This window comes from Bombina bombina, chromosome 10, assembly GCF_027579735.1.
Source record: "Bombina bombina isolate aBomBom1 chromosome 10, aBomBom1.pri, whole genome shotgun sequence".
Taxonomy (NCBI): Eukaryota; Metazoa; Chordata; class Amphibia; order Anura; family Bombinatoridae; genus Bombina; species Bombina bombina.
Genome location: NC_069508.1, coordinates 150,332,646 through 150,353,897, shown reverse-complemented (window position 1 = coordinate 150,353,897; position 21,252 = coordinate 150,332,646). Strand labels below are relative to the sequence as shown.

At 41.7% G+C, this 21,252-nt stretch overlaps 1 protein-coding gene across 1 annotated transcript in view; it reads left to right on the top strand.

Annotated features, from left to right (window-relative positions):
* LOC128641334 (transmembrane protein 53-A) overlaps positions 1-4,385 on the top strand; it is a 30,244-nt gene extending 25,859 nt beyond the window's left edge. Inside the window, exons 2-3 of the mRNA XM_053693948.1 lie at positions 2,323-2,426; positions 2,990-4,385. Coding sequence (XP_053549923.1) covers positions 2,323-2,426; positions 2,990-3,664 — 779 coding nt within the window. The 3' untranslated portion in view covers positions 3,665-4,385. The remainder of the gene's footprint in view (positions 1-2,322; positions 2,427-2,989) is intronic.
* The last annotated feature ends 16,867 nt before the right edge of the window (positions 4,386-21,252 follow it).

The window sequence follows — 21,252 nt, the reverse complement described above, 5'->3', positions numbered from 1 at the left end:
TGGGGGCCATCTTGGGTACTGGCAGCTGTCTGCCAGTACCCAGTTTCAAGAAAAAAACAAAAACAAAAAATTCTGTAGTGCAGCTTTCCCCCCCCCCCCCCCCCCCCCCCCACAGACAAACCCCAACACCTTAATTAATTTATAAAAAAAAAATGTAGTATTTTTTTGTTTAACTTTTTTCTGTAGTGTAGCGGTTCCCACTCGCTCCCTCCCCGTGCACACGCCCGCCCTTCCGTGCACGCGCGTCAGTGCGTGCCCCCGATCATCCACGCCCACAATCCCGCCCCCCCCCCTGCACGTCACCAAGGCCATCGATGGCCACCTCCCACACCGGCTCCCACCCACCAACGCGGTAAGCCAACGATCTCCGGTGCAGAGAGGGCCACAGAGTGGCTCTCTCTGCACCGGATGGCTTAAAAAGGTTATTGCAGGATGCCTCGATATCGAGGCATCACTGCAATAACCGGAAAGCAGCTGGAAGCGAGCAGGATCGCTTCCAGCTGCTTTCCAGACCGAGGACGTGCAGGGTACGTCCTTGGTCGTTAAGGGTATTTTTTTTAGAGGACGTACCCTGCACGTCCTCGGTCGTTAAGGGGTTAAAGAGAATCTGCTGGCACTCTATAAAAAAACTGTTGTTGATTATAATAACCATAAAAAATAGACCTTTTTTTTTTCTGATGCAGTTGTGGAGACTTTATTTCAGGCAAGGTAGCCTGTAAAGATTTGCTCAATATGGTTTTCACTGACATTCTTTCAGAATTTCAAGATTAATAGGTTAAGGGATTTCTACAATTTTTTTTTTAATTTTTTTTTGAAAGGGCTCTTTTCAGCTCTTCAGTTTTATATTATTATCATTCTTATCATTTATTTGTATAGAGCCACCAAATTCCATAGCGCCAAAGCATTAAGAGATTGGTTTCCTGGCATTCATAATTTTTGTTCAGGCTATAGTCTCTTCTTTGGAACAGTTTTAAGAATCTAGCAAGTTATTTCTTTGAAATTATACATGGCCTTTACATTTATCTTCTGTTTTGGAAGGTATTGTTTCTTTTAGCAATTTCTTCTTCAGAACAGTTTCTAAATTGTCTACTCTGCTTGTGAGGCTTTTTTATTTTTTTATTTCATTATGGGTTTCTACCTTTAATGGTTTCTTAGGAAAGAACCAGCAAATTGTAGTCTCTTTTATTCTAATCCAAAGATTTCTAAAGTGCATTAATTTTACTTACATGTCACAAAGAATTTTAGACAATCATGTATTTTATGGGTTCATTTCTCTGGTTCACATATGGGTTGAAGGCTTCAGCTGTTGATTTGTAAGGCTTCCTAGAGGCAGGGAATTCTCCCTCCTCAAGACATATTTCTGCCCTTTCTACTAGTTCAGTTTCCCCCATTTTGGGCATTTAGTTGAGGCTTCTGTTAATCAGCTGTGCTATGAAGCTAACTGGTCTTCTTCGTACACTTTAACTAAGTTCTACCATTTCGATGTATTGCCTATTTTCAGGCAGCTTTTGGCAGGAAAGTCCTACAAGCTATAGTAAATAGGTGCCTGCCTTACTTTTTGTTCCACTCATGTTACTTGTGGACTCCACAGCTTGAGTATTGGATCCCAGGAGTAATGGCTCGTGGACTCTTGCCACCTTATGAAAGAAAATACAATTTATGCTTACCTAATACATTTATTTTATGGTGGTGACCCACAAGACCCGCCCATATTTATACTTTCAATTGGCATCAGATGTAATGCTCACCTCATTTACCCTGCTTTGTCCTACTTTTCAAATATATATATATATATATATATATATATATATATATATATATATATATATATATATATATATATATATATATATATATATATATAATTTCCCCCTCCTTTCTTGGCTATACTTATAGACTGAGATAGACAGGGAAGTTGGCAGGATTAAAAGCTATTGGACTGTTGGGTATATTTGCCTCCTCCTAGTGGCCAGGAGTTGAATCCCAGGAGTAATAGCTTGTGGACTCTCACCACCATGAAATAAATCAATTTATACGGTAACCGTACATTTTTTGTTTTTATTAAAAAAAATCATCTTACATGTTCATAGAAACAAATTAATTAATGCTTTGGATAATTGTAAAATGTAAGGTATGTGCTTTGGAAAAGCTGAACGTTTTTCATCCAATAAGAATTGCCACTTACATGTACAGTTACAACTCTTACAGTTACATCTATTTTCTTAAAATATAGTGTTGATAATTTGTATTATACTCGGTACATCCTGGAATAAACAATTCTTAATAATAACTCTTTTTTTTTTTTTTTTTTTTTTTACACAGGATGTCACTGGAACCAGGAGCAGGAGCCGGTGGTCATTCTTCTTGGGTGGGGAGGATGTAAAGACCAGTATCTAGCTAAATATAGCTCTATCTACCATAATGAGGTACGGGTATATGATTGATCTTTTGCTTGGCTAATTCATGTGTTTTTTTATTTTTTGTGGGGTTTTTTTTCCTTGTAGTTTATGGTTCTGAATTCATTTAAAGGGACACTGAAACTACATTTTTTCTTTCATCATTCAGAGAGCATGCAATTTTAAGCAGCTTTCTAATTTACTCCTAATATCAAATTTTCTTCATTCTCTTGGTATCTTTATTTGAAAAGCAAGAATGTAAGTTTAGATGCCGGACCATTTTTGGTGAACAACCTGATTGGTGGATAAATTCACCCACCAATAAACAAGTGCTGTCCAAAAATTGTCTGGCTCCTTAGCTAAGATGCCTCCTTTTTCAAGTAAAAATAGCAAGAGAACAAAGAAAAATTGATAATAGGAGTAAATTAGAAAGTTGCTTAAAATTGCATGCTCTATCTGAATCACGAAAGAAAAAATTTGGGTTTAGTGTCCCTTTAAGTATTTCTGAATAATTTAATCCACGAGTCTACTGACTTTGAAAATCCCTTTTTAAAAAGTGATCTCATATTCTTGTGTATTATTTTTTTTTTTAGGGGTGTATTGTCATTCGGTACACTGCAGCCTGGAAAACGGTTTTCATCACAGAGTCCTTTGGCGTCAGCTCTCTCCGTAGTGAAGCAAAGAAGCTCCTTGAGTTGTTGTTTGACTATGAAATTGAGAAGAGCCCAGTAATCTTCCACGTTTTTAGTAATGGCGGCTTTATGCTGTACAGATATATTGTAGAGCTACTACATACGCATAGTCGTCTTTGCAAGCTGCATGTTGTTGGTGCAGTATTTGATAGTGCTCCTGGGAATCGAAATATCTGTGGATCTCTGCGAGCTCTGGATGTTATCCTTAAGTCTTCTATCAATAGTGTGTTGCGCTACTTGGCTTTGGCAGCTTTTGCTATACTTGTAGTTATTCTGCGTATTCTTTTGTATCCACTCACAAAATTATTTCATGAAAATCACTATGATGCAATGCTAAAAGATCCATCTTGTTGGCCTCATTTTTATCTGTATTCTCGCTCAGACTCAATCATATCATTTCATGATGTGGAAGAAATGATCACCACACGTAAACAGCGTGGTCTTCCCACAGAGTCTTTGGATTTTGCTAAGTCTGAACATGTCTGCCATTACCGCATATACCCACAGAGGTATACTGAAGTCTGTATCTCATTCTTGAAAGACTGTGCCAGGAAAGAAATGGAAGGACCCATCTAGCAAGAGGTCCTTGTAACTTTTTTTGAAAAGAAAACATATTTGTATGTCCTTTTTCACGTATTTCAAGTATTCAAGTACTTTTCAAGTATTTTTTTTAACACATTTTAACTATAAATTGATCACTTAAGTAAAATCAAACATTAAATCAGTATCAGATTCATAGAATAAGGTGTTGTTTAAATGCTTACTGAAGCCCTAGATTTGTAATAGGTTTGATCTGTTTAACGTGTAGTGGTAAGATATTACTTAAAAATCATCTAGGGTCAAGTTAATCTAACGGAGAACACAGCAGTACATGATGTAGCACAGTAATAAACATTTTTGAAGAGAAAATATAGAATTTTTGTCCCCGTTTTAATCCATCAGTATTTCCCTGTGAAATTCTCTTGATGACTTTTTGCAGAGTTTTTAGATTCTAAGCCATTTCAGTATAAAAACTATTCAATAACCTGCTTATTGCTAGCTTTTCAAAAACATTTGAAGTATCATCACTTATAATTTGCATGCGGACCCTCTTAAAGAGGTATTTCAGTCCATAAATTAACCGGCAGGGTTTTGGACTTTTCTAAATCATGAGTTTCCAAGTGAATAAAATTTTTATGTCTCTGTTTTGGGAGGCTTATCTTGGCTGCTTATCTTATTTAACGGTTAAAAGCTTTTGCATATGCTCCGTTTTATACGTTAGTGCTATTAACAAAATAAATCTTATGCAAATAATACATTTAAATGGTTAAACTTTTTCTAAAGCAAATTCATCAGGATGTTCATTTCTGATTGCAAAAAATATTTAGATGTTTGTGTTTCATGTTCCTTTAGTATATATTTCAGTTATTTTATAAGTAAAACTTTAAACATTTTCTTTCATAATTCAGACAGGGTAGCAATTTTAAACATTCAAATTTACTTCTATTAACCTTTTCTTCATTCCCATGTTATCTTTTGTTGGAAAACGCTTATGTCTGGAGCACTATATGGCAGCAGTTTTGCAAGAATGTTATACTTTAGCAAGAGCACTAGATGGCAACACTGTTTCTTGTCATGTAGTGCTCCAGACAAGTGAACGCTACCTACCTAGGTATCTTCAATAAAGAATAATAAGAAATCAAATCTGATTATAGAAGTAAATTAGAAACTTTTTTTTAAATTGTATGTTCTGTCTGAATCAAGAATGATATTTTTTGTGTTTCATGTGCCTTTAAGAATTCTGACAAATAACCTTATTTAAATCATGGTCAATTATGTTAATGACAATTACCTGATAATATCCATGTATTATAGTAGAATTTGTAAAAAAAAAAAAACCCTGATATTTATCTATTTCAGAGGAAATTTGACAGACCGTATAGATATTGGATATTTATGCATTAAATAATTAGATTCTAGTTTGAGATTATTAAAACGTCAAAAAAAAAAATCTACATTAAGTGATTAGAAGCACAGGCCCAGATGGATTTACCAATGGTTACTACATGAAATATATGGACATATTAGCCCCACACTTGTTAAAAGTTCTCAAAGATTTAGATAACGAACCCCCTTTTCACCTTCTCTTTTAGAAGCACACATTACAGTTCTCCCCAAGACGGGTACCCCCTCCCCTTCCTGAGGAGCCAGAGAGTTACTGGAAGATATCCCTCTTAAATACCGATGTAAATATTTTAGGAACAATTTTGGCCAAACTAATTAATACTTTCTTGGGAGATATCCTTCATATAGACCAAGCAGGGTTCGTACCCCATTGAGAGGCTCGTGATAGCAGTATTAGAGATATGCCCCTTTTTTATTGAGGTAACCATGTTGTGCATACATGCATAGAAAAATACGTTGGTCCCATTTGGTTATAAGGGGGGACAGAAGGCAGCTCAATTACATATGCATAGTAGGAAAAAAGAATAATGAACATAGACTTTTGAGTAATAATATTAAAATATAAACAGTAAAACATTTGTGACAGACGTGAGCCTTGGTTACCTCATTTTACAGGTGAACTATGTTAAGATTGGTTTAGTATAACTATAATGATTCTGTGCTGTGAGTCATTACCTAAAAGGTTCATTTGCAATCTTTTCAGGAACTACTTTAACCTGACATGCACTGGATCTCTTAATAGATAGGGAGCATTATACAAGTTAGAGTCAAGTAGGTGAGTAGAAAGTACCCAATTGGGTCGCACTGTGTCCGACTGCAAAAGCTTCAATTTCTTAGTTAAAATCAGGCAGGCGGAGAGTGGAGGTAAGGAAAAGAGAAGAGGGGGAAGGAAACGGGGGAGGGGGTGGAAGAGAGGGATCTTCCAGCCAAGCTACTCGGCTGTACAGATGCGGGGAAGGTGATTCCCCGAAGTTAGGTCTATGCGGAACGTCACTAACTTTGTATGGGCTCTTGTCTATCGAACCAGATGTCCCAGATCCTCCAGTAGGAGTCTACTTTGTTCAGGTGTCGAAAAAAACCTCGTTCCATAGAGGCAAATGTCTCTAAGGTTTTCTTAATAATAGTTAGTGGGCGGGGGGTTCTGGTTGTCTCCAACATCTAGCCATCGAGATCTTGGCTGCTGCGAATATGATATATATATATATATATAATTGTTTCAGAGGTTTAGGCATTTTCATAGGGAAGATATGGAGGAGAGCAACTTTAGGTTCTTTCAGGAATAAGATTCCGGCAGCTCTACATAGCTGGAACACCTCCTCCCACAGCCTCTCTAGTCCTGGGCACGACCACCAAATGTGTAGGTCGTTTCCCACCTGTCCGCAGTTTCTCCAACACAAAGGGGAGTGAGTCGAGGACATCTATGCTAGCCTTAGGGGAGTGTAGTTCCATCTAAGTGAGATTTTAGCGTATAGTTCTACTGAGTTAGCGCAGTGAAGTGTAGTCTTAGTGAGTGAAAAGGCGTGTGCCCAGGTCTTGTCAGAGATTGTACATTTTTGGTCTTGAGCCCAGGCCTTGCGCTGCCAGACGTCTCCAGCCACTACATCCTTCATGATTAGACTATAGTGGACAGAGAGGGGTCAAGCCCGACTGCCGCCTCCCCTCCCAAACAGAGCGTTGTCTCAGATTTGAGGTTGGGAAACCCCAACTAGTGAGAAACTTTTGTAGTCTAAGACGTTCAAATTGAAACCAAGGTGGCAGGAGGTCACGCCATTCTGGTAATGGGTCAGCTAGCTGTAGTGTATTCTGTTGGTATAGGTCAGACATGTGAGAAAGATCCCATTTCCTCCACTGTGCAACATGTGAATTCGGGAAACCACGTAGCAGACCGGAGAGAGTGCATTGGGGACGGTTGATGGGGCTATCTCAGTGTAGTGTCTGATAGATTTCCAGATGTCCAGGTTCTGTCTAATGATAATATTTTGGATACTTAGACGGTTAACTTGATAGTCTGGGAGCCAGGGTAGATACCCTAGAGTGATCCCTATTGGGAGAGAAAACTGTTTAACTTTTTTCCAGCCTTGGAGGTTATCAACAGAACCCCAATAGGAGATGTGGGTGAGGCGAGCAGCATCGTAGTAGATGGAGAGGTTAGGGAGAGAGACACCTTCGCGATGGAAAGGTTTTTGTAGTGTTTTCTTAGAAACTCTAGGTTTCTTTCCTTGCCACACATACCTCATGATCAGGGCTTTGAACCTATCCAGGAAATCCCTGGGTAGGTTTATTGGTAGGCACCTAAAGTAGTAAAGTATTTTTGGCAAAATTGTTATCTTAACCGATGCGATGCGCCACAACCAGGAGACCTCCCGGAAGGTCCAAGAGTTCAGCAGACTTCTAATCTCCCGTAAGAGTTTATCATAGTTCCTCTCCCTCACTATGTTGATGTCGGGACCGAATTGAACTCCCAGATGGGTGATGGTCTTTGACGCCCAATTAAATTGGTAGGAGTCTCGGAGGATTTCCAACTCAAATTGTGGGATATGAATGGACCGAGCTTCCGTTTTGGAGAAATTAATCTTGTAGAAGCTCAGAGAACCAAATTGGGTGATAAGGTCAAACAGTGCTGGGAGTGAGCCTAAAGGATACGTTAGAAAAAGGGTGATATTGTCTGCGAATAATGCTATTTTTTCCCCTCCTACATTCTCAGAATGACTCAGGGGAACGCCTCGTATTAGGTGACTGTCTAATAGCTTAGGCCAGAGGCTCGATTGCCAACATAATGGGCGAAAGGGGGCAGAGCCTTGTCTCGTCCCATTAGTGATGGGGAAATCCGATAAGCAAAAACCGAGCACCTTGACTTTGGCATACGGGGAGTTGTACAATGATTGGATGGCTTTAACAATTTCGCTAGGGAACCCGAACTATAGCAGCACTTCCCACAGGTATTCCCATCTGACCCTGTCAAATGCTTTCTCTGCTTATAGAGACAGGGCCAGCATGGGGCCCTCCAGTCTGTTAGCCTCAGTGAAGATGTTTAGTATCCTCCTGGTGTTATCCGGGCCCTCTCTGCACCATGTAAACCCCATTTGATCAGGATAAAGTAAGGCAGGGGTGAGGAGACAACCTATTGGCCCATATTTTGGAATAGAGTTTCAAGTCAATATTGATGAGTGAGATGGGACGATAACTGCCGCATTGAGATGGGTCTTTGTTAGGCTTTGGTATGTTGAGTATCGTGGCCTCCAATAACTCTCTTCTAAAAGTACCGCTGTCTCTAGCCTCTGAGAAGGCCCGGAGCAGGAGTCGCGAGAGAAAAGTCCGGAAAGTCTTGTAAAACATGGCCGGAAATCCATCCGGCCCTGGGGTTTTGCCATTTTGGAGCTGGTTGATAGCTCCCTTTAACTCGATTGCAGAGAGTGGAGCGATAAGTGAATCCACATTAGCCACCGTTGAGGTAGGGAGTCCCAAGGTTTTTAGGAAGCCTCTTATTTTGGATCGGAGAAGGGGATCCCCGGGTTCCGTTTTATGAAGATTGTACAGTTCTGAGTAGTAAGCCGCGAAGGCTTCACCTATACCCCTGGGGGACGTGACCTGTCGGCCCTCCCTGTTTATGGAAAGAATGCGGGAACTCGCACACCTCCCTTGAAGTTTGCATGCTAGGAGAGTAGACGCTTTATTCCCCTGGTAATAGAGGAGCTGTTTAAACCTATGTATAGCCTCTTGGATCCGATTAGTCTCTAGCTCTTTAATCTGATTGCGGAGGGCTTCCACTTCCGAGGATACCTCTGGAGAGGGGTTAGCTTTGTTGAGCCTTTCTTTAGTTCAAAGATTAGCAACCAGAAGGCCCAATGGGGCACCCTTTAATTGTTTGATGGAGGCCTGTTTGTATACAAACGCCTCTAATATAGGCTTTCAAGGCTGCCCAAATTGTCTGCTGGGAAGTGGCAGAATCAGAGTTATGGGTTAAATATTCTTGAATAGAGTTTTGGATTAGGGGCAGGAAGTCAGGATCAAACCAGAGATGGCCCGGCAGTCTCTAGCCTGGGCGAGATGACTTGTGTAAATTAGAGTCGAGAGAGAGTATCAGGGCGTCATAGTCTGACCAGGAGCAGGGCTTGATTAAAGGGACAGTCAACCCAAAAATTACTTTAACTTATTTAGATTAGTTAAATAATGATCTTTACAGTAAACTGTAGCCAAATTTTCATCTAAATAAACTTTGGCAGAAAATACATTTACTGATCTCATCTGGCCTTTTTGAAATGGCCGCCTGACCCCTCCTCCTCTGACGTCTCCCAAAAGCTTGTACTAACAGGATCCTGTCCTTTCTTCTCGTCCCTGCGCGCTCCTGCAATTTCAGCTCTCTAGCAGCTGTTCATACCCGGCACTCACTGCCTCTCATCCATGCTGTGCGCTGCGTGTTACAGAGAATGAGAGGCAGTGAGTGCCGGGCAGGCGGCGATGTGATGGTCTGTGCCCCAGATTATAATAGAGAAATGATATCCAACCAGGAGCTGACTGGGCACTAGAATAAAACACCTTACCAAGCAATTGTTATTATATTTTATGTTTTTTAGCAGATACCTAAATCCACATTCAACTTTATCTCAATTGATGTGGCTTGTGCCCCTGATTTTACAGCTGCGGTCCGTTACAGAAATACACCCTCCCTGCATTTGAGTGTCTGATGACCCCTTATAACCTGATTGCTCCCCAAAAAAGTAGGCACTTAGGCAGAAATAAATTTGCGCCCTTGCAGGTCTTAGAACATTTATCTAATGCGAGTGTGATCGCACAGTACTGGGACACCGGACGCAAATTTATTTCTGCCTAAGTGCCTATTTTTGTTTGGAGCAATCAGGTTATAAGGGGTCATCAGACCCGGTGGTACATTGTCTTGTGTTTATCACTACACATGAGCTCAGCACACGCTACCTAAGAGCAAGCTGCAGATTTATCACATAACGTATTGTCCCGGACACACAGTATACAGGCTGTATATACCGTTATATGTGATAAATCTGCAGCTTGCTCTTACAGTAGACGTTACATTTGTTGCTCTCCGCTGGTTGAGTTTGATCACAGTGAAGATGAAATTACACTCACTGGTTTCTAAGAAATCTTTTTAGGACCTAAAACGTTTGCTAAGAGCACCACAAACACCAACCGGTGTGCAGGGACATCCCATGTAAACGGAAACTGAGAGATGACTATAGTTTCTGTAGGACTGTATACACATGTGCAAAGCTGTCAGTGTGTTCATAGCTGGCACAAACCTTTAGATGAAACAGGAGCAGCGTCTGGGAGGCGAGTAAGATCACACCACCTCTTGTGCCAAGGTGGGAGCAATCAGGTTATAAGGGGTCATCAGATACTCAAATGCAGGGAGGGTGTATTTCTGTAACGGACCGCAGCTGTAAAATCAGGGGCACAAGCTCGATGCGGCAGTGGCTGCAGTGGGACAAGGTAAAGGGGGGTTTGTGTAGTGAAACACCGTGGTGCACAGGACAGTGTGTAAGGTGCTGTGTGCATGCACAGCCAGTGGGCAAGGTGAAGGGGTGCTGCGTCCATGTGTTGTGACAGGCTCTGGTACAAAGGACAGTGGGCAAGGTAGCGTGTGCTGAGCTCAGGGCCGCCACTAGAAATTTTGGGGCCCCTGACTTAACCATTGATCAGGGCCCCCCCCCCCCCCTTTGACATGTGCAATTTTTGACCAAGTGAATAAAACGTATATGCACTTTATTTTTAAGTGTCTATTTAAAGTTGGAAATGTTGTAAAGGTAGTAACATACAAACACACACACACACTCATACACTGAAACACACACACACTCACACATAAGGATTCACATATAGACACTCTAGCAGACACGTAAAGAAACACACAAACACACTCAGACACAGACACCCAAACAGACACTCAGCAGTTGTTTACATTGACCTGACAAGTAATGAGGTAAACTACAGTTTTGTAAAAAAAAAAAAAGGAGATTTAGAAAACAAAATATGGAGTTCTGATTATCTTTTTGTAAAGGAAGATGCCAACTAAATGATGCCAACGGTATGCAGTGGCTGAAAGGAAGGGCCCTGAACTGCCTAAACAATAATTTAAAGTTTAAATGGTGGATTAGTGACTTCCGGAAAGGTCTCATTAGTCTCAAAGTCTGTAGAAAGATGTGAATAATCAGTAGTAAGGTCAAAATGTCCTAAAAAGGAACAGACAATGGACACAAACACACACACACAAACTCAAACTTGCACATACACCCAAGAAAACACCGACAGAGACAGCCTCAGAAGTCACACAAAGACATACACACACACAGAAAGACAACCACATAAAACCCAGATAGATAGACATACATACACACACCCTCACTGAGACATCCACAGAAAACACACAAGGACATACACACCCTCACAGAGACACCCACAGAAAACACACACCCTCACAGAGACATCCACAGAAATCACAGACATACATACATACATACATACACACACACACACACATACACCCTCACAGAGATATCCACAGAAAACACAAACATACACACCCACCCTCACAGAGGCATCCAGAGAAAATAAATATACAAAGACAAACATACACACACCCTCACAGAGACCCCCATAGAAAAAGCTCAAAGACATATGCACACACCCTCACAGACATCCACAGAAAATGCACAAAGACATACACACCCACCCTCAGAGAGAGACCCACAGAAAAAATACTTACAAAATCATAGAGACACAAACCAAAGCACAAAGACAAAAACACAGACACCAACAGAAACACTCACAGGAGGAAACATTTCTGCACCTTGCATCCCCTAAATCAACAGTGTGTGACATGCATGATAAAAAAAATTGCAGAAATTAAGAATCATATTTGTAAATGTGCAAACAAAAATAATTCTGTGAATTCAAAATTGTACATTAATGATCTGGGTAGATGGCTAGATGAAGAAAAGTACTTTTAAAAAGGTTAAAATATGTTTGATTTTCCCCATTTTCCCCAACCAAGAGCACCACTTCAAATATAGTGTACAAATGTTCCCATCTGTCAGCTGTACTTATGGATTTTAAAAATGCTGTATTCTATATGGTCTTGGTTGAACCATAAGCTGTGGTACTCATACCACAAAATGCAGGATTTAGGCATGTTGGTATGTATTTCAAAATTTAGTTAGCTGTAGTGTAAACAGAACAGTTTTAAGTTAACCTGTCTCATTTCAAACACTGAGCAATCTTAGTCTGAGAGTATAACATGTTATGCAGATGTAAACATCTTAGATAAAATGCCTCCTTGCATCTGGAAAGTCCTTGCATAAAGGGGCAGTAAACTGGAATGTAATATATATATATATATAGGAGGAAACATTTCTGCATGGTTTTAAATATAGAAATTCAACAGTATTGTCAAATAATCATAAATACAATGCTGCTAAAAATGTGTTTTTATGGACACCTGGCCCCACCATACAACTACTACCACACTGAAGTTATAATATGAAATTGCACAAAGAAATAAAAAAAACATTTGCTAAGTAAGTCCTACCTCCTCTGCAAATTAAAGTGATCTGCCGTCTGACTCAGGCACACACTGTACAAACAAAGTGCATAGTCTGTCTGACACTGTGCATAGTGGTTGAGTGCACACTCAGAAATCCTCTCAAATGCTAATACTTTACTCCTTGTAATAACATTTCCCATGCTCAATTAGCACTCTGCTGTAGTACCCACTGGTGGCTGCCAAAATTTAAAAAAGTTCTTGCCTCATGGGGCCCCTGACAGGAGTCACCCCTGTCACCCCCTGATGGCGGCCCTGGCTGAGCTCATGTGTAGTGATAAACACAAGACAATGTACCACCGGGTCTGATGACCCCTTATAACCTGATTGCTCCAAACAAAAATAGGCACTTAGGCAGAAATAAATTTGCGTCCGGTGTCCCAGTACTGTGCGATCACACTCGCATTAGATAAATGTTCTAAGACCTGCAAGGGCGCAAATTTATTTCTGCCTAAGTGCCTACTTTTTTGGGGAGCAATCAGGTTATAAGGGGTCATCAGACACTCAAATGCAGGGAGGGTGTATTTCTGTAACGGACCGCAGCTGTAAAATCAGGGGCACAAGCCACATCAATTGAGATAAAGTTGAATGTGGATTTAGGTATCTGCTAAAAAACATAAAATATAATAACAATTGCTTGGTAAGGTCTGTTTTATTCTAGTGCCCAGTCAGCTCCTGGTTGGATATCATTTCTCTATTATAATCTGGGGCACAGACCATCACATCGCCGCCTGCCCGGCACTCACTGCCTCTCATTCTCTGTAACACGCAGCGCACAGCATGGATGAGAGGCAGTGAGTGCCGGGTATGAACAGCTGCTAGAGAGCTGAAATTGCAGGAGCGCGCAGGGACGAGAAGAAAGGACAGGATCCTGTTAGTACAAGCTTTTGGGAGACGTCAGAGGAGGAGGGGTCAGGCGGCCATTTCAAAAAGGCCAGATGAGATCAGTAAATGTATTTTCTGCCAAAGTTTATTTAGATGAAAATCTGGCTACAGTTTACTGTAAAGATCATTATTTAACTAATCTAAATAAGTTAAAGTAATTTTTGGGTTGACTGTCCCTTTAAGGTCTCACAGATTTTATTAAGGGTCCATGTGTCTGTGAAGAAATAGTCCAGTCTTGAGTAGGAACTGTGTGGCCTAGAGAAAAATGTGTAATCCCTAACAATGGGGTGGCATGCTCTCCAGGTGTCATATAAGTTGTGTTGTGAGATGAGATCTCTAAACCTTTTGGCTGTGGTGATTGAGAATGAGTCAATTGTTTTACCGGCACTTACTTTTTTTTTATCTAGGGAGGGGTCCCACATCATGTTAAAATCCCCCCCCCCCCCTACTTGTAGAGTCCCTGACTTTAGTCTGTCAATGTTCTGCAGTAAGGTCTTCAGGAACCTAGGTTGATTTTGGTTTGGGGCATATATGTTGACAAGTATGAAAAGCTGGTTATCTAGCTTGCAAATTAAGATAAGGAATCTGCCTTCTAGGTCTGATTCCAAATATATGTTTTCAAAGCTGACTTGTTTGAGAATGAAAATGGCAAATCCTTTCGACTTATCAGCGTGTGAGGCCGAGACAAAGTGAGTATAGAGTGGGGACTTAAAGATTGGCGGTGTGGTAGATAACCAATGAGTCTCCTGAGCGAATACAATTGTAACTCTGTTGGAATGCATATAATTGTTCAGGAGGCTACGCTTGGTAGGGGAATTTAGGCCTTTACAATTTAGTGAAGCAAAAGTGAGAGTATTCGGTCCTTGATCCATATTAGGGATGGAAGAGTGGGTCAGGGTGAGGAGGGAATAGAAGTAGGACAAGAGATAGGAAGGTAAGGGGGAGAGCAAGGGAAGAGACAGGGAGAAGGCTCTCTCCACCTACCTGAGGATGTTGTTGTGCATTTAGTACCTGAGATGATGGAAAGCTGGGCGTTCTAATATCTAGGTAGCAAAGCATGTCCCTAATAGGGCTAGGGACCAAACGAGCAACTGTGTAACAAAGGAACAAAAGACAGCACAGGTTAAAGATAAAGGCTTGTGTTAAACCAAAGCTATATTCGAAGAACTTGGCAGCACTATTAGACGCCTAACAAGGAACTAGAAAGTTTACCAAAGGGTAATCCAATTCCTTGATCTCATCAAGATGAGAAATACAAACTTGGGGGGGGGGGGGGAAGAGTACGGAGGGAGAATCTAGTACGTAGATTACAGCGTGACCTCTCGGAGGGGGCAATTGAGGGGCCACTGGGGGGGGAGTAGGGGGTGAGACAATATAGAGCCGTAAGGCTCCGAAGCAACATAGGGAACAATCCCAAGTACAATGAGAATGATAACTTCATTAGAAAAATTATGTTATGGTGTTCGGGTCCCAAGCCATCACAGAAAGGTCTCTCAACATTGTAAGGTGACGTGGTCTATTAATAGTGAACTCAGTAATCTCCCAGGCTGGTGTCCAGGGGCTAAACCTGAAAACGGTGAAGGCTATTACCGGGGTAGGAGATATGTGTTTCTGATTCTGAGCCCTGGGCGTATCAGTAGGTGCTTCTTAAAACTTACCTTCTCTAACTATAAGCATGTGATCTCTCTTAGAATCATGGGAAAATGTGTGCGCAAGAGTAGGATTAATTATTGAGTAGTGTATATATCTCCCTGTGTCTCCAACCTAATGGGATGAAGTCCTGAAATGATGGCATTTCAGGCGTGTTGTGTAACCTGTTGGGTTTGGGCCGAGTCCTATTCCCCCCCCAAGAGGAGATCTTGGTAGGTCAGAAGGGATCAATCAACTAAAAATTGACACTGGATTTTCAGGCTATACAATCCCTACCGGAGAGCTCTCACTCCAATGACCATGATCACCCCACAGGACCCCAGGGGTTATTGTCTCTAAGTGGCGAAGGACCCTAAAAACCACAAGAGGAACATACAAGCATTAATCATTAAAACATTAGAACTTTGGCAGTAATGAGAACAGTAACAAATATTAAGAAGGTATGCCCCATAGAGAGTGATGAAAATGAGACAACATAACTTACAAATGAAACCAGTTTCATCAGTACCCAGTATGGGCAAAGGGGGCCTATCCCAGGATAATAGGGTTTAGGCTTGGATGTCTAATTGGGTATATAGTGTTTTCCTGTCCATGTCCCACTGCAGTGTATGGAGGGCATCTTGGCACGGGAAGTCAGGGCCATGTATAGGGATTTTATTTACCTCCGGAAAATAAAAACAGTGACACCAAATAGAAGAACATACCTCGTTAGGGGCATGGAACCCACAAAAAAAAGGGGGGGGGGAAGTTCTCAAATATCAACATTTACATATAGAGTCAAGGTTCCCTAAACGTCAGTAGGAATTACTTAATCCGAAAGTGTGCCCATTCGCCCCACTAGGCCATCCTTTAGCACATCTTAAATCATGGAGAAAGTCTTAATTTCCTGAGTAAAGGGTAGCCTCTCCCCCTGGGGAGGTGGGGAGGATGTCACCTTATGACGATGTGGGGAAAAGGAGCGTGGATATGACCCACCGAGTGGGCCTCGATGGGAAATGGAAGGGGAGAGGCTTCAGTAGATGAACCTATGGGCTGGAACAGGGAGGCTAGTTGTTATCAGTTGCAGACCCTTTTTACTTCCTCTATTAAGTCCTATCTTTGACTTGTGCTTGTATACTAGGGTCTTTTTTCACCACTTAAGTAGCTGCAACTATAGTGATTATTTGGTTTTCAGACCCTCTCCCCTTTCCACCTCAGCAGCTCTATCTATCTTCTCTTTTATGTATGTGTTGTTTATTTAATATTTTCTTTTTCTTATTTCTTTCCCCTCTTTTTGTTACAACTTTATTTATTTTGTTTCCTTTCTCCTTGTTTGTGTCCTCCTGCCCCTCTACTACCGCTATGTCCCGTTTAGCTTAGTAGTTTAGTTCCTCTCCAATTACTGTTGATGAACTGATGCCGGATAGCTCCTATAGGGCCTAAGTCTGAGCAGCTGAAGCTGAGCTTAAGTAGTTAGTGGAGCGGAGGAGTGAGGGCTGCTGTGGGGGAGATCCCTAAATCAGATGAGGGAGGCGGTATTTATGGCCAGGTAGCGGAGGCTGTGAGGGCCTCAACGGCCACGTGGGACAGGTGCAGTGGAGCACAAGGCAGGACAGCAAGGCGGACTGCTTACAGCAAGGAGGTAAGGGGCAAATGAGAAGTTCTTACCAGCTGCCAAGTCTCCAGTAGAGGATTGTTCCTTGGCCTGGTTATCTGAGGCCTCTTCTACAGTTCACTGAGGTACCCGGCCATTGTAGGACAGTGGACAGGAGGTGTCCTTAACAGGTTAGCCTTCCGGGCAGGAGATTGACCGAGATGGCCTGGCGAGGAGGCGGGGCACGTGTAGGTCAGGGCCTCCCTGAACCAGAGGATCTCCAATGCTTCACCGTTGGTGTCTGGTGTTAATCTGCTACTCCGGAGCGGAGCCCCGACCCTCCGGAGAGCAACGTTAAGGCTGCAACGGGTTCTCTGGCTTCAGGATAGAAGGGTTAGGTTTGTGCTTGCGAGCTCCGGTAGCGCTAGTCACCCTGTAAAGAAGGGCTGGCTCTGGGAATGCTGGGCGCCTCAGTTTCGGGGTAAAAAAAAACCCTTTCCTAGGAACACACTTGAGCTCTTAGTGTAATATTATAGGATAAAAGTTAATCTGACTCCAATCCTGGGCAAAATTAGAGGTTTTTAGGGAGTGATGTGGAGAGCTCCCTCAGTACATGTCTTACTAGCTTGACGGTTACCTCCACCCCCCAGAGATATGCCCCTTTTACTATCAGCCAGAAGCTTTGAAATATCTTGGAATATATTTTTGTTTTCTCGCTCTTCAGTCTTATTTGATCACAACTATGAAAACCTTTTACACAACATTCATAGAGATCTTGGTGGTGCATAATTCAGACCATAAAAATGACCATTCTGCCCAGAATATTGTACATAACGCAAACAGTTCCAATTTATTTATCCCCAATATATTTAAGCCAAATACAGAAAGAGATATTACCCTACATTTAGGGTAATAAACTCTGAATTAGTAGCAATATTCTTTAGAGAAATACAGACGGTGGAGGATTAGGGGTGCCACAAATATTGCTGTGTTATAAAGCAGTAGCATTACAAAGAATAGTCGATTGGTACTGTACAACAGGAAAAAAAGCTTGGATTACATTAGACTCCCTTTTATTGAAAACTCACCATGTAGGTGCTTTGTTAGATACCTAGAAATAATAGATTCTTTGTATGTCACCAGTTAAATTTTCACAAATATTGTTATGCTGTTTGTAAACACTTTAGAAAGGTGTCCTGCTCTTGCCCATACCATCTATTTGTGAACAGGGGGACTAGACAACCAGATTCTTTGGGGACAGTGACTGGTCTTAAAAGGTACCTTTAGTGGCCTTAGTGGATAAAGGGAGATTGAAGAGTAGAGGCCAACTCAGATACCCCTGCACACCACTATTCATCCTGGTTTAAATATACCCAGCTTCAACATCTTATCCACACTTCCAAGAAAAAAAAAAAATTATTTCGCCCATTGACGAGTTTTGAGTCAGTATGCTTTAGAGCAGCTCCCATTAAAGGCACTCTTTCTTAAATTAAGCACATATAATAATGCACCATCATATCTCTCTAAATGGCATTACTATTTGGGAATGTAACTCTCGGAAACTGATTGGAGAAGAATATTTAATTAATATCTCCCCCTGCTAGATTACAATATATGTATATATTGGAGGAGTTGTGGAAAGAGAGGAACTCTGTATCACATGCCCAGTTCTCAGATCACTATGGAAAGAGGTAGAGCAGCATTTTAAAAAAAAATATTTTGCTTTATTAAGTGTTGCCTTACTTAATAACTTTCCAAAAGGAGGAAGTAAAATCAGATTATGTTTAGTACAAGTGGGTCTAAATATTATTATTATAAATCAGATTATGTTTAGTACAAGTGGGTCTAAATATTGCTAAATCATTGATAACACGCTATTGGAAAACACCCACACCTCTAACTTGAACAATGTGGTTGAATAGGACCTCAGACTTACTGGCTCTTGAAGAATATGGATTCCGTAAAAGTAATAAACTTCTTTTTTTGGACATGAGGGTTTATTGGGAGCAAGCATTAGGCACTGTCTAACACATAAAATCCCCAAGAGGTGGGCTGATCTCCCCTGCTCTACCTTTTACCCGTCTTCATCGTATTACTCTGTTACGTCCATACTTAAGTTTCTTACTCTCTTTTCTTCTTAAATGGAAAGAGTCCACAGCTGCATTCATTACTTTTGGGGGGGGAAAAGAATCTGGCCACCAGGAGGAGACAAAGACAACCCATCCAAAGGCTTAAATACTCCTCCCACTCCCCTCATCCCCCAGTCATTCTTTGCCTTTCGTCCCAGGAGGATGGCAGAGAAGTGTCAGAATTTAAAATTTTAGTTTTTTGTCTCTTATGGAGGGTAGTACTCTTCAGCATGGGACAGGAGTTTTAAGTAGTCCTGTCAGTCTCTCAGTGAGGGCTTGGATGAAAGTTAGAGTCCAGAGATGCAGAGAGAGTCTTTCTGCGAAACCATCCAGACTCATTAACAGCTCCTCAAGCAATCGGCGTTGTCGAACTTCGTTCCACTGCCTGATTTCTTCCCTCAAGTCCATGGCGGAGGCGATGCCACTATTCGTCACACTTGAAAGGCCGTGTTCCTGTTCCACGGCGTAGATTCCGGTAAGATCGTTTAATTTTACTTTATCGACAATGTACTGTAATGTGAATGTTTTCCCGAGAGGCTACCACACCTTTGCAGGTCTAACTATATGACATAAGGGTCTTAGGGAGTGTCTGTTAGTATCTTGGAATCGAGGGTTAATATCTCCTGAGGGGGGTTATTGAACAGGGGCGTTTATAATCATGTTTGTTATGTGATTCAACCTGCTTATGTGTGATCTTTATGGGCTCGTGGTTGGGACTTTGAGGCCTTTGGAAGTGACGCAGCCTTTTGGTTGGGCGCGCTTTTTTGGGCTGTACGGTTCACCTTGTGTTCCGGCGTGGTTATGTTCCGTTCTCCATTTCCGCATTCCTGACCATGTGGCAAAGGAGATATTCTAGTCCACGGGGGTCTGGTCATAGGAGGTGGTGAGTGCCCCAGCCATTGTGGGTGTCAGGTACCGTTTTTGTTTTAATACTTTAGTCCATATTGATATTCCCTCTATCCATTTATGGAGGATTCTGATGCTGAGACTGTGCTCATTTCAGATTCACTAACGGAGGATTCTGATACGAGACTATTTTAATTTCAGATTCTGTGTCCGGTGATGACTCTGGATTGGCCTAGTTGACACATGTCGATCAGTTTTGTTCCGTATGCCATATGAGAGCACCTGGTTCCTCGTGCTCGGGGAATCAGGGGACTGCTAAGCCATCCATCTCTGTGGGCCCGTCCTCCAAGAGGCGAGTTCCCTACCAATCCATTCTTCTACACATGCGGGTAACCCAGTTTTTGGTTCCTCCATGCGGGGTGGCGTGTCTATGTATGTAGATATGGCTCTTACTCTAGGCCGCGTAAGGTCTGTCTGAGTTATGAGACCTTGGGTCTTCTTCCATTGTCCCGGGTGGGTTAGATCTCCTTTTGGTGATCTGTGTTCCGGACGTTGGTTGATCCTGGTGGGGACTTGTTTAGCTCAGGTTTTCCCGGAGCTGGGAAGGTTTAGCACCTTTTCTTCTGTTAAGTGTGATCAGTCCACGGGTCATCATTACTTCTGGGATATTACTCCTCCCCAACAGGAAGTGCAAGAGGATTCACCCAGCAGAGCTGCACATAGCTCCTCCCCTCTACGTCACTCCCAGTCATTCTCTTGCACCCAACGACTAGATAGGATGTGTGAGAGGACTATAGTGATTATACTTAGTTTTATATCTTCAATCAAAAGTTTGTTATTTTAAAATAGCACCGGAGTGTGTTATTACCTCTCTGGCAGAGTTTGAAGAAGAATCTACCAGAGTTTTTGCTATGATTTTAGCCGGAGTAGTTAAGATCATATTGCTGTTTCTCGGCCATCTGAGGAGAGGTAAACTTCAGATCAGGGGACAGCGGGCAGATGAATCTGCATAGAGGTATGTAGCAGCTTTTATTTTCTGATGAGAAAATCCTGCCATACCGATATAATGTCATGTATGTATACTTTACACTTCAGTATTCTGGGGAATGGTACTTCACTAGAATTACACTGTAAGAAGTACATAAAGCTGTTTAATAACTAGAAATTATGTTTAACGTTTTTGCTGGAATGTAAAATCGTTTTCATTTGCTGAGGTACTGAGTGAATAAATGTTTGGGCACTATTTTTCCACTTGGCAGTTGCTTAATCTTTTTTCTGACAGTTTCTGTTCTCTCTCACTGCTGTGTGTGAGGGGGAGGGGCCGTTTTTTGGCGCTTTTGCTACGCATCAGTTATTTTCAGTCAGCAGCTCATTGTATTTCCTGCATGATCCGGTTCATCTCTACAGAGCTCAGGGGTCTTCAAAACTTATTTTGAGGGAGGTAATTTCTCTCAGCAGAGCTGTGAGAATTATAGTTGACTGAGATAAAAAACGTTTATTCTGTAATTTGTTTCCTGCTTTCAGAATTTGTTATCTTTGCTAATGGGATTAAACCTTTGCTAAAGTT